The 14,859-nt window shown below is 39.8% G+C and overlaps 1 protein-coding gene across 2 annotated transcripts in view; it reads right to left on the reverse strand.

Annotated features, from left to right (window-relative positions):
• The window catches only part of slc41a1 (solute carrier family 41 member 1), a 46,422-nt gene that overhangs the window by 18,729 nt on the left and 12,834 nt on the right, over positions 1–14,859 (reverse strand). Inside the window, exons 1-2 of one of the 2 annotated variants that reach the window (XM_062978579.1) lie at positions 9,208–9,287; positions 7,503–7,610 (exon numbers count right to left, since the gene is read on the reverse strand). In XM_062978579.1, coding sequence (XP_062834649.1) covers positions 7,503–7,532 — 30 coding nt within the window. In that variant the 5' untranslated portion in view covers positions 7,533–7,610; positions 9,208–9,287. Of the gene's footprint in view, positions 1–7,502; positions 7,611–9,207; positions 9,288–14,859 lie in introns of those variants that run through there. The other variant, XM_003224004.4, reaches the window with a different exon arrangement.

Genomic DNA, 14,859 nt, shown 5'->3' on the forward strand with positions numbered 1-14,859 from the left:
TGATCGTTTCATGTCTGGAATTGCCCTGTTTTCAGGGTGTTGTTCTTTATTTATTGTCTTGATTTTAGATGTGGGTGAAACGTCAGGAAAGAATGCTTCTGGAACATGGTCATACAGACCGGAAAACTCACAGCAACCCAGTGATTCCAGCCATGAAAACCTTTGACAACACAAAATTATTTCTGTTCTAATGATGCTAACATTTAAAGACGGGTTTATAATTTATATCCCGAAAACTGGAAGTGTAATCTTGGACTTGAGAAAGGTCTATATAGTGTTAATTTGAACAAGATTCAAAACTGTTCTGATGGATGAAAGACACAGCTGTCAGATATCTAAGGAACAATTTATGAGAAAGAAAGAAAGAAAGAAAGAAAGAAAGAAAGAAAGAAAGAAAGAAAGAAAGAAAGAAAGAAAGATCCCACAAGACGAAAACATCCTGCCTCAAAGTAAATGGCTGAAACAGAGGAATCATTCAAGTATATTAAAAGGGAAGGATTTAAATGAGTGGCTCACAAGATATGTTTTGACAGAGGTATACATTTGGCATGTTTGTTTGACCATTTCCATAGATAACTTGCTCAAACTATACACCTATTTACATATTGCTGGAACTAGTTATTCACCTTGTTTTTCCTGCAGGCTATATTTAATTAACTCATGAAGGAAAACAATTCATCAGCAAAGAAGCTTGCAGCAAATAGCTTCAGGCAGACTGAAACCTGGCAAGTCTCACAGGGAAGAATGGGGCACCAGGCTCTTCATACAGTGCCATAAATTAGTTCTGTTGAATTTGGCTCCTGGGCTCCTTGTTCTCTTGTAATTAGAGTGAGGATCAACATAATGTGGCTGTACTCAAAAGCAATTTTTTAATCTGCTGTAAGGATGGAAAAAAAATATTTTGCCTGAATGTCAAAAGGAAAACTATTCTGGGAGTCCTAATGCGCAGCTAATGAGAAACTGTACTAAGCTTTCTTCTCACACTGCAGGCATAATGACCAACCCCTCCACAGGAAAGTACTTTAAGAAGTCCCTCCTGGATTCTTCCCTCCACAGGTGGTCAACTCCTTAGATGCTTTTTCCTAAGAGAAGAAAAGAAGGAGTCCATGTGATTCCCACACATGTCCTCAAACTACAGCTAACAGAGTAGTGAAGCTAATCACTGACAAACAGCCAGCAAAATACTGAAGTCAGGCATGTGGGCACAGCTTGTTTCTTTTAATTTCAAGCTTTGTTGCAAAACATTGTTTTGGAAAGTAACAACATATCTGCATCATGACCCATTTGATGACATTGAACTAAGGGAATGGTTTGCAGAGCATGAGCCAGAACACCGTACAGAAGGATCAACAGAAGGGCCAATTTCATTCCTTACAGAGGATTTTACCCTGCTCTGATGGCAAGATCTCCATGCAGGAAAAAAGAGAGTTTCCCAGCTGCCATGGTCACTCTCCTTTCAGGTGTTGCTGAACTACAATTCTAGTACGGTCAAGGGTGAGGAAAGCTGGTAGTTAAAGTTCAATAACACCTGTTTAGATTTTCATTGTCTGTTTATTTTAAGAAATCCCCTTGTTACTGAGTAAAGCCCACCTTTCCAAACGTACAAAATCTATTGCCAATAGCACATTTTATTTTCATCGTGCAAAAAGTGTTTCCTGCTGTGTATACATGTACCTTCAAGTCACCTGCCAATGTATGGTGACTCCATGAATTTTACATAGTTTCCTGCAGCAAGGCAGCAGTGGCTTTGCTAGTTCCTCTAAAATATAGCCTGTAGCACCTAGCATTCATTGACAGTATTCCATCCAAGGACTATCCAGGGCTCTAGATGTGCTGGAGCTCTATGATCTAGGAGAGCATTCATGTTGGCTTTGTGCTTGGTTTCAAGACCCTTTCAGTTGTGACAGGGAATGATCCAAAAATAGATGTCTCTGAAGCAAGGCCACAGGTCCATGTCAGAGTATGTTTTGGGAGAGGATAGCCGACTATTCCAGGATCAGATGAGTTGTGGTCTTTTTAGAATAGTTAGGCTATATATCTGTATAATGCCTAGCTTAAGAGGAATAACTTGTCATAGTAACTAACTAGATCTAATTTGCACACGTCTTCCTACAGGGAACTCTCACCCCCTTGTGGAAACTGTCAGCACCAAAAACATGAGTGACTCCTAATTCTTCAGTTAGCATAATGCTTTTCATTTCCTCCCCCTCGCTGATCCCTGGGTTCTTCTTTCAGGTGTTCCTTCATTGCCTGATGAACCATTTGTGTTTTTCTAGTTGAGTCTTCTCAGCTGATGGGATAGAAGGAATCCTAATTAAATTTGTAAATGGTAGCATTACACTGTGTAACAAAATCTGAAAAATTTTCTGTTCCTGGTTTGAAAGCGCTATTTCCTGTTTAATTGTGCAGTATTTACTTAGAAAGTAGTTGTTATACACCAGAAACTTCATTTTTGTGGCTGCTGTTGACCACGGTATCCTTCTGGGACACTTCGCGGGGATGGGACTTGGACATACTGTCTTGCAATGGCTCCACTCATTCCTGGAGGGTCGGTCCCAGATGGTGTCACTGGGGGACACCTGCTCGGCCCCACAACCATTGTTTTGTGGGGTCCCTCAGGGTTCTGTATTGTCCCCCATGCTGTTTAACATTTACATGAAGCCACTGGGAGAGACCATCAGGCGTTTCGGAGTGCAGTGTCATCTCTATGAAGATAATGTCCAGCTGTCACTCCTTCCCATCTGTCACTAAGGAGGCTGTCCAGGTCCTGAACCGGTGCTTGGCCGCTGTGTCGGACTAGATGAGGGCCAACAAATTGAAATTTAATCCAGATAAGACAGAAGTCCTCCTGGCCAGTCAGAAGGCTGAACAGGGTATAGGGTTACAGCCTGTGCTGGATGGGGTCACACTCCCCCTGAAGGCGCAGGTTCGCAGTCTGGGGGTGATCCTAGACTCATTATTGAGCCTGGAGCCCCAGGTCTCAGCGGTGGCTAGGGGAGCCTTTGCACAGTTAAAACCTGTGCGCCAGCTGCGCCCGTACCTTGGGAAGCTGGACTTGGACCACCGTGGACCACCAGTCTTACATCATGTTTAGACTCTCTATATGGGGCACTCTATATGGGGCTGCCCTTGAAGACTGTTCGGATTCTTCAACTAAGTCCAACAGGAGGCAGCCAGGTTGATAACCAGAGCAGCGTACAGGGAGCGTACTACTCCTCTGTTACATCAGCTCCACTGGCTGCCAATTAGCTACCGAGCACAATTCAAATTGCTGGCTTTAGCCTATAAAGCTCTAAACGGTTCCAGCCCAGCTTAATTGTCCGAACATGTCTCCTGCTATGTTTCCCGTAATTTAAGATCTTCAAGGGAGGCCCTGCTTTTGGTCCCGCCAGCCTCACAGGTGCGGTTGCGGGGACGAGACAGGGCAGTTTCAGTAGTGCCCCCCCCTCCTCCGCCTATGGAAAGCCCTCCCAAGTGAAATCAGGCAGGCTCCCTCTCTCCTTTCCTTCCATAAAAGAGTTAAGACTTGGCTGTGGGACCAGGTTTTCGAATAATAGTAGCAGCATCAATTACAACATATGTTTCAGGAAATAAGGGACAGACCCGGTTTGCACTTGAAATGTGCCTAAATGTATATTATATGTGTATTTATGAATATTTTAATGTAATCTAATTTTAAACTGAATTGAAATGTTATTGTAATTGTTATATATGTGTTTTATATTGTAAGCCGCCCTGAGACCCCTTATTGCGTGAGAAGGGCAGGGTAGAAATATTGCAATAAATAAATAAATAAATAAATAAGAATTGGTTGAGACTCTGAGATATTAACTGAAAAACTATAGCAAAATGTGCTGCAGGATGCCTCTAAAGCAAGACCATACGTCTTTTTATGATAGAACCATTAGGAAATGGCATTTGTAACTCAGGAACAAAAATCGTGTTGCATAGTGCTATAGTTAACATGTTGGAAGATATGAACAGAATTCAAAGGGACCCTGATAAACCAGAAAATAGGGCAAAAATTAATAAAATAAAATTTCACAGAAATCAATGCAGCATTCAACACTTAAGGCCACAAAAATTTAGTGTACAGATATAAGGTAGTGGCGACTTGGCTCAGAAGTACTGCTCATGCAAAAGGCCTTGGTATTATTGTTAATCATAAACTGAACATGAGCAAGTAGTGTGATGCTACAGTAAAGATGCTACCTGAGACTTTATTAACATTAAGTATATTTTTCAAGACAGGGCACATAAGAGTCCCACTTTATTCTGGTCAAGCTTCATCTGGAGTGCTGGGTTCCTTATTTTAAGAAGTATGTAGACAGACTGAGGAGGGTTCAGAGGTTGGTAAGAGCTATGGGGTGCAAAACACAAGGGGTTTGAATGAACTGAGAATGTTTAGGTTAGTGAAAAGAACACTAGGGGGTGAAATAACCACATTTTTATATACCTCAATGGCTGTCACATAGAAAACGTTTGTTTCTGGAGGTCTCAGACAGTGGAACAAAGTCCAATGGTTTTAAGTTACAGAAGGGCAAATTTCAATAGGGGATTAGAAAGAACCTCTTAACAGTGAGGGTGGTTTAGCAGCTTAACCAATCACCTAGGAAGGTGGTGATATCTCCATCTCTGGGTGTCTTTAAAAGGAGGCTGGAAAACTGCTTGCTTGGATCCGCTAACTGGAGATCTTGCACTAAGCAGGTTTCCAAGATGCTTTGAGCTAACCTTTCCCAAACCAGCATCCACTGTTAGTGTTATATTAGAACTCCTATTGCCACAGTCAGTAGGATGAACTATTGGGGTTAATAAGAATACTAACGTATCATGAAGATGTCAATCTGGGGAACATGATGCTTTAAGCAAAATAGCTCTATACACAGAAGAGCTTGCCAAAGTGACAGGAGGAGGGTGAGAAAGACTTAAAAAGTTTTCTCCCAGCAAGGGGGTGTCCAATTTCTTTGCCAATCCTCTCTTCCTACCAGAGCCATTAAGCTCTGTTGGAATGCCACAGGGGCTTAAGCTGTATTGCTGTGACACGAGACTCATGGAAGCACAGCTCAGTGGAGGACTATTCAGAGGGGAAAAAAAGTCAAGGTCATGGGACAACAGGGGAGAGAAACAGATGAAAAGTCCTGTGGTTCAAGCATTTATGTGAGAGGTGGAAAACACAAACCAAAGCTCTCACTTATGGAAGAACCACTTTATTGGGACCAGTTCAGTCACTTCCTTGGAGGTGGGGGAATCAAGAAATAAGCAGTAACATGAATAAATGTTTGGAGCATGATTAAAAGGGATTGCACATTGCCAATGGAAGATGAATCCATCACTTTTGATGAAACGATCAGTGTCAATATGTATCCTGGGGATGGTGATGTCACCATGCATGGAATGACCCCAGAACTACTTGATGCCTTCACATATATAGACAAGTGTCACGACAAATAAGACATTCCAAGACATCAAGTGGGGATCCATTCTCCCAGCTATAAAGAAGGGAAAAAATCATTGAAAGGAAAACACTGAGAAACAACATGAAGTAGTAATTAAAGAGTTAGGCAGGGATTTGGGCTATCTAGGTTCAGGTCCCCTGGGCTATGTAACTCAACCAGATGACTTTGGGTCAATCTCTCTCTTCCCCTCCTCTCTCTTGGGTAAAGAGAAAACAAAGGTGAATGGGACTATCTATGCTACATAGAGGTGATGGGAGAAAAGGTGGGAGAAAAGTGATAATGAACAGTAAGATAAGCAGTTCTCTACAGAAGAATTACAAGATTAAAATAGTCAATGCAACAGAGACTTATAGGCCTAGAAGTCACTTATACAAGTGAAGGTCAGGAAGGGGAAGCAGTGAAGGAGAGGAGATACTTGAGGAACTGTTTTCTGTACTGACCCTTGTTAAAAATATAACTGCACCAATGAGGCTTGGGCGGGTTTCATCATCTGTCAGATTGAGGGGTATTGACAGATGCTAGCTGGCAACACTACATTCAAGACATTTGTTCAGGAAAGAAGAGAGTGCATCTAAGAAAGAACGGATGCTGCTTGCAAGAGCCTCATATGTGAGATACTGCAGTGATATACTCTCTCAGTTTTTACATTAAAGGGGTTCTAATTCTGTAGACGTGATTGAAGCATACTTCCAAGCTAGTTCCACTGTGCAAACAGCTGCCACAATGCAAAGTAATGGCGTGCAAGCATCCATACACTTCAAGAATTCCATATGTAGTTCAGCTACTATGAAAAGGATTTTCAGAGGTGTCAGAAGAATATATCTCACAAATCAATGGCATCATGGCTGTTAGTTATGGGACCCATTTCTACTTGACCTTCCTGCATAGCCAGAACAATATATTTCAACCAGCTTTATCTGCACCACCAAATTATGTCCCACAACATTCAAAATTACCCCCTAAGTCCCATGAATGTATTTGCAGAGGGTGAAGAAGAAAGGAAAGAAAGCACCATTCTATGAATGCCATTCCTCAAGGAATAAATTGGTTCCAAGACACAGCATGCTTTTATTTATTTATTTATTTATTTATTTGCAGCGCTTTTACCCCGCCTTTCTCACCCAAGGGGACTCAAGGCGACTTACAATAAATAGGCAAAAATTCAATGCCTGCAAACAATACACTAAACAATAGTTCATATAAAAACAACGTAACATTTGAGTAAAATGATCTTATTTTATCCATTGCCTTCCCAACTGGCGGGCAGATTTGACTAGAACTAAGGTCACTGGCTATGTTTAAACTTTCATTTACCTATATGCACATGTAAGAAGCCTGAATGTTCATTCACCAAATTCAGATGCACTTTGACATGCCTTATAGCAAGACAGAATACAATGCTATGGGTTGGAAACAGTGCAAGGTCATCCTGTTTATGGCATTTTTAGTAAAATGCTCTCTGATTTTTGTTTTTGGCAATCAAGAGTTGGTCTTGGCTATTATGCTCACAATTGAGCTTGATCCCAAATTGCCATTTGTCAACTGCCCTGTGTAATGAGATATTTTAAAAGAGAATAAATCTGAATAGTAGTATCAAAGGAAGAGATTCTTTGCCAATCAAAGTAAGAACAGCCATTATGTAGTTTAAATTCATAGAAAGTGACTGTCTGTTTTCAAGCGCATTCAGCTCTTTAAGTCAGAAATGACTTCATTTGAAATGATTAAACATGTTTCTAGCTCTGTTTGCTTGAAAATGTTACACAAACATTTGTACAAACTAACTTTGTACAAGTTGATACCATACCAATCCTTTGGAGTACAATTCTGTCCAGAGACAATATTTAAGCAGATGGGAACTACAGCCCCAAACTTCTGGTGGGTACTTTACTGGATGGTGATTTACAAAAAAAACCAAAAAAAAACCAAAAAAACCCCCACTACTTCAAATCTATATATTTAGAAGGGGAGAAAGCCAAGTGCAAACATTAAGAACAATATATTTTAACCAGCAAACATTTGTCACAGTATAAAGACCAAAATACTCACAGCTGTAGAAAGTCGAGAGGCTAGTGTCATCTCCAAGTTGCCCTTCAACCCCAGAAGTGCTGGAACCAAGATGAAGACTTCAGTCACATACTTGAAGACATCCCAGTGCTGCAAAATCAAAATGATAACTCAAGATTTAGTAAACAATTACTTAGAAGGCAGTAGATGTTTTGTTATTAATTTCCAGAAAAAATGAGATTCTTCAACAGTTTATCAGGGGAATTCCCAAAAGATCAGAAACAGCATGCTAGCTACTAGGAAGATTGTTTATTGGAGGTCTCTTATCATATCAGTGTGTGGGACAGCGTGAGGTTCTCAAAAGATATATTACTAAACAGCTAGACACTAATGAAGATGACATAATATAGACAACAGATTCTTTGGCACTGTGCTAAATGGAGGGAAAAACAGATAATGGGAGAAAATTACTTCTGAGTAAATATGTAGAGGACTACATTGTACTCTAAGTCACATGTTAGTTTCAGAGTCCTATACCAAGGATATTGATGGACTATCCTTTCCCTTCCAGAAATGTGAGCATAAACAAAAAAGAGGGAACTAAAAGTAATTCAAGAGCAAAAGATTAGCCCCTGGACCTACTGGAGAATTCCTTCTAACTATTCCCTCAAAAAGAAAAAAAAATACTGTGCTGCTGAAACAAATACATTAACTGCAGGAATATTAATAAAAAGGTGATATCTATAGAAAGGTTGTGTTAAGCATTGACCTTAAATACATTCCTTTAGTCACAACTGTGCTTCAGAGTGAACTTCTCTTTCATAGTAATGGACAGAAGCCAACAAGAGCCATTTTCTCAATGACTAGCAGGTGTTGCGCAGCAGTGTAAAGAGCAGACATTCTTGCTGCATGTTTTCCATACTCCATATATATCTGAAATCAATGCAGTTTCGCAGAGGATGAAAATTCAGGCTGATTGAACAAGCTTTTTGATATTCAACATTCACCATTCACCAAAATATGTTATTAATCATCACCAGATATTATAAAAATCATGTTGCTTATACACATTATTATTCTGTCTCTGGAAAATATACCAAGATCCTATTTCACACTTGCAAAGTATTAGTTCTAATATCAGGATTGATGAGTAAAGAACACCTTTTCTTAAACATGTTATTCTTTGTTCTACAAGGAAATTTCTCATAATCTATTTTCAGGCTTTCTGGAAAAATTAGCGTTGGAATTAAAATGGGTATTATTATTATTATTATCATCTGCATTTCTATACTGCTTTTCTCACCCCCGAGGGGACTCAAAGCGGTTTACAACATAATAAATGGCAACATTCAATGCCTTACATATATATAAAAATATATCACCAACCATATCTGCCAACCTAGCAGTTCGAAAACATGCCAATGTGAGTAGATCATTAGGTACCGCTCCGGCGGGAAGGTAACGACGCTCCATGCAGTCATGCTGGCCACATGACCTTGGAGGTGTCTACGGACAATGTCAGCTCTTCGGCTTAGAAATGGAGATGACCACCAACCCCCAGAGTCACACATGACTGGACTTAACATCAGGGGAAACCTTTAACTTTTATATCAATTAAAACTATAAAAAACATTAAACAAAGACATATGTATGAAACTTATTACAGCAATTAACATAGATCTCCTCTCTTCCCCCACCATCACCCCCCATCTCCCTCTCCATAGAGTTTCAACCTTTCTTTATTTACCTTCCCTGCTCCCCCGGGGAGCAAGATGGTGGAGGTCCTTGATGGCTGAGACCCCACAGGTGTGGTCCTTTTATGCCCCAGCCTCTGGAGGCAGGCAGGTGTTCTTGCTGGGCCTGGCTTCACAGAGTCACAGGGCCAGGGCCTCAGTTCTGTGAGGAGTGAGTTTCAGGAGCTGAGCCAGAGGCAACAAAGAAAACAAAGGCTGCCTCTTTCCTCAAAGCCCCTGGTGATGGTACCTTCACTCCTTTGATGGTCCTCTATGTATCCCACTTTTCTACTACCACCTTGGGTCTTTTTATCTCTTGCACTACCCCATACCTAGCAACAAATCACTATGCCTCTTGTGTAACAACCTCCCCAAACCAGTTCTGCAGCATACACCGCAGTTACATTATAGAAGTATTTCCCAAACTTTGGTCTTCCAGATGTTTTGGACTCCATCTCCCAGAATTCCTGATTACTGGCCAAGCTGGCTGGGACTTCCTGAAGTTCAAAGAGGCTGGAGGACCAAAGTTTGGGAGAAACTGCAAGGGATTAAACCACCAAAAGGAGCCCTGCTTTAATTCTTTAGCACAATGGTTTCCAAATCTTGGCTCCCCAGATGCTGGGCAACAACTAGTATCCCTGAACAATGGGCATGATTGCTGGGGTTGCTGTAGGTTGTATTTCACAAGTTTGGGAATCACTGTAGAAAACCATTGGAATTTTTTTGGCCTCATATAAAATATAAAAGACAAAATCATGTACAATTATCAGTTAAAGCTAGGTGGAGATAACAGCAGAAAGGGTGTATGTATACCATTATAATCGTGACAGCTGGAAAAATAATCTAAAAGTATTTTGCTCGTGAATGCCATTACTAGACTCAGAGGCAAAGAAGTTGTGTGGAAATCAAATGTCCACATCTCAGGTCAAGCAATCCAAATACTACTGCCTTTAAAAATCTGGCATTATTGCACTGGTCACAGAATAAGAACCTAAACTCTAATTTTGGTGTTGGAGTTACAGAATCAGAGTTGGAAGAGACCACAAGGGCAATCCAGTCCAACTGCCAGTCAAGAAGGAAAACACAATAAAAGCACCCCAACAGATGGCCTTCCATAGAAGTATCATTTTTGTGAATCAGTGTGATTTTCGTTACTTATCTAGTATATTCACTATCCAGTGGAAATAGATATGCCCTGGAAAGATAAATTTTAACTATCCTAACATTAAGACAAATTCTCCATTTACAACTTCTTTTTTATATTCTTTCAAGACCTTGAATCAGTCTTCTCAAACATGGTGCCCTCCAGAAATGTTTGGCGGCAGTTCCCATTATCCCCTTTCAGCATAGTCATTCCATGAACAGGCTGTGGAAGCCTAGCTTAAATGAGTATCTAACAAGAATAGCTGTCAGGACAAGAAACCAGGCAGAACCCAAGAAAGCAACAGTGACACATACAGCACCCCACATGACCTAGACAGAAACTTAATATTTGGCAGCCTCTCTGCAAAGCTACCAAATCCATGTCAGCTCCTTCTTTTTTTCAAGTCCAAATTAGTCACAACTTTAATTGCATTTAATGAACAGCTTATAGAAGTGGACATAGTATTGGGAAGGGGAGGGAGAAATGCACAGAAAACTGAGTCATAAAAACATTTTAAAATGGAATTGTGGTATGGGTAGGGGTAGGGGTGGGGGAGGGGAGGAGGAGGGAAAGGGGAAATAAAAGAATGAATAGAATGATATATTAGATATGTGAGTAGACAATATAGAAGGTAAGAGGGTGAAGAAATGTGATAATAGATAAACGATGTGTACGTTTGTATTAAATGTGCAATATACTCACAACATGAAATACAAGATAATATCAATAAAAATATATTTAATTTTTTAAAATGTTTACTGGTTTTATAAGAATTTGACATTCCAAATCCAAAAATTATTTATGGGTTTTACAAAACTTGCTTTAATATTTCCATGAAGTAAGATATCACAAATTTTTATAACCATTTTATTTATTCACAAGAAATTTGGACAATATTTTTTTATTGTATTCTTTGGATTCAGCACTCAAAAATACATTTAAAACAGCCAAATTGTACAGAAACATTTCTTCACTGGAGGCCTGGGTAATTACTGGAACCACAATATTGATTCCAATTGACCCTTTTACTTGTATCCTGAAGTATGTGTGATGGGTTTGCAACACGTTTAACCTCTGCTCCAAAGCTGAAGGACACCCCAGCTATAGTAGCACTGTTTATGAGAAGGATAATAACACGTAAATGCACACAAAAATGATTTTTATATATGCATTTTTCAGTTAGTGTCTTTTCATCAAGCCAGAGCCTGATAAATCTGTTATGGGTTGTAACTGAAACCAAAGGAAAGAGAACACACTTAAGGATGTTCTCCAAGGGAGAAAAAGGTCTTTCCAAGGAGCGAAAATAAGATGCCTTACTTATGTCAGAAGATAGGATTCATGGGTGCCTGCCAGCTCTTTTAATAACACCCCCAAGTCAGGTTCTGCTGGCATATTTATAACTGTAATGAGGACTTTGCTGGCTCCTGCAGAGAATGCCTCTTGCTTGAAACTGCAAAGCTCTGAAAGAAAGGTCCACGGCACTTGAACCTGCAATTCTAAACACACTTACAGCGAAGTAAGCGCATTGAGTATTGTGGGATTTAATTAACGTAAAACATAGACCTGCATGTCTCTCCAGTAAGCCAATGATATTGACCAAACATACAGCTTTTAGTCAATGTGAAAATAGGCAGCCTCGGTAGGAAGAAAGAGATGGGAAACATTCAATTCTTATATAATAAAATTACAATAATACTAATAATACTTTATTTATATTCCGCCCTATCTCCCCAAGGGGACTCAGGGCAGATCACAGTACACATACATGGCAAACATTCAATGTCGTTTTTGGACAGAAAGGAAAGAACAGCATTATTAGACATACAAGGGTTCTGCAGAATAGTAAGAAGTCCCTGCCATTGAATCTTAATAAGGTCAAACATCAAAAGAAAAGAGAATGGGACAGGTAGACTGGCGGCAAAGAGCAAATTCCAAAATTCCTATAACCAACAATTGGAATAGAACAGCCTCCTCCTTACTTTAGCATGGCTGCTGTTATGTGACAGATGAAAATTTTGCAGAAGATCTTAGTAAATGCTATGATGGTTGTTTAGTTCTCAAGACACAAGGAATATATTCAAGCAAAGTCAGACCACTAAAACCGAATAATAGGAAAACAACAAAAAGGACAGCAAATAAATTCCCACAAATGGGAATTCCAGACAAGAAACAATCAGGGTCAGCTAATTACCTCCTAAAAAGGATTCCCACAGGCAAGAAGCAGCCAGGCTTTGAAGTTGCAAGGCTATTCAAAGCTAACCAACCAAGGTGGACAACTGCAACATTCACACTTCCCTCAAACAGATAAGCTTTTTCTCCCACCTTGGACATCCCACAGATATATAAATTCCACTTGCCTAGTTTCCAACAGACCTCACAACCTCTGAGGATGCCAGACATGGATGTGGGCGAAACGTCAGGAGTGAATGCTTCTGGAACATGGCCATACAGCCCGGAAAACGCTCAGAAACCCAGTGATTCCAGCCATGAAAGCCTTCTACAACACATCTTTTATCTTGTTTATCTTTCCATTATCTTCCACTAATCAGCCTCAATAGATGACCTCAAGATCTAGTGTTAAGGGTGTAGAAGAATTCCTATGTATTTTCTTCATACCGGCTTAGTTTTCTAGTATTCTATCATGCCTTCCACATAACTTGACCCTTTTCCAAGGTGAAATGCCTTTACTATTACAGCTCTTTTTAATATAAGAAATACTCCAACTGCTTGACAGTTGCTTTTTCACCTCCTGAAGTTCCACAACATGCCCCTCCAGCATCCACTGACTCCAAGTGCGATCCACGCCTCAGGATGTGAACACATCATACTTCGGAGTTTAAGACATAGAGATGACACATTACTACTAGTGGAAAACTAGCAAAGAGTTGGAATCATTACTGAAGAAAGCCAAAGAAAGAAGAGCAAAGGAAAGTTTAAAACAGAACATTAAGGAAAATAATGAACACAGATGATTATCCATATCTTGGCTCAGTCATTAAACAGAATGGAAAATGCAGCCAAGAAATCAGAAGACAATGTTAAATATAGGTTGTAAAAGTTGGATAGTGAAGAAAACTGATAGGAAAAAAATTCATTTGAAATGCAGTGCTAAAGAAGAATTCTACGCATGCTGTGGATTACTAAAAAACAAATAAATGGGTCTTAGAGAAAATCAAACCTGAACTCTCCTTAGAAGTTAAGATACCTAAATTGAGATTGTCATATTTTGGACATATCATGAGAAGTTCTGATGAACAAGAAAAGACAATAATGCTTGGTGAAGTAGAAAACAGAAGGAGGAAAGGAAGGCCAAATTGCAGATGCAAAGGCTCAAGGAAACCATGTGCCTGAGTCTTCAGGACTTGAAATGGGTTATCGAAGATAGGATTACTAGTTTTATCACTCAAAGAGTTGATAGAAGTCAACAACAATGCATTTAGAATAATATCTGTTAACTCTTTGCTAACTGGTAAAGTGGGAAGACCATTTCCATGTTCAAGAATCAACATGCCATCAATTTCAGTTTGTTAGGAGGACATGCCCTCGGTGAAGAGGTCAGGGACACCCTTAAAAAAAAGAAAACTAAGAACAGCTGTGTCCAAAGCCCTTTGCATTCAAATCAGCAACTTCTTATTAGCATTCCAAGTCTGATAAACAAATGGCAATGTTTATTTATTTGAAATGAGGAGAAAGGTCTCCAGATATCTAATACACTGCCAAATGCCAGAGAAAGAGGATGGCAACCCTTAAGGAGACACTTTGCATTCTCTTGAGCCATCTTAAATCAACCGCTCTCATCCTGGTTCCCCAAAAGTATAAGGAATAAAATTAACACTATCCCCATATCAGCAGGGTTAATGCAGCTGGTTAGGAATGAATGAATGAAGCTTTATTTATATCCCCATCTCCCAAAGGGGCTAGGAATGGCTTACAACAAAACAATAACATGAATAATAATAAAACACACAACTCAAACAATTTAAATCATCAGAAATAAAAACAAGTCATAAAATGGAATATAACTCAAGAATGTTACAATCAATATAAAACTATGTGAAAGTTAAGCATATAAAACATGAAACATATAAACACATAACTGAGTAAACATCATGTGACCTGCTCTTCCTAGTATGAGCGCTGGGGTAAATTAAAATTCTGTTTAAACTCCAACAGTTAAAATTATGGCTAGTCATTTCCAAAAGCCTGTCTCCACAGCCATGTTTTCAATTCCTTCCTGAAAACTGTTAAAGTGGGAGCCAGTCTGGTTTCCTTGGAAAAGGCATTCCAGAGCCAGGTGCCACCACCGAAAAGGCTCTTTCCCTCATCCATGACAGCTAGTGATGGAGGCAGGACCATTTGAAGCGTCTCCCTGACAGATATTAAGGCCCGGGCACATTCATAGGAGGAAGCATGGTTGTGCAAATAGACTGGACCTGAACCGTGTAGGGTTTTGTAGATAATAACCTGCACTTTGAACTGAGCCCGGGAACATATAGGCAGCCAGTGGAGCTGGTTGATGTTA

This window comes from Anolis carolinensis, chromosome 4 (assembly GCF_035594765.1).
Source record: "Anolis carolinensis isolate JA03-04 chromosome 4, rAnoCar3.1.pri, whole genome shotgun sequence".
Taxonomy (NCBI): domain Eukaryota; kingdom Metazoa; phylum Chordata; class Lepidosauria; order Squamata; family Dactyloidae; genus Anolis; species Anolis carolinensis.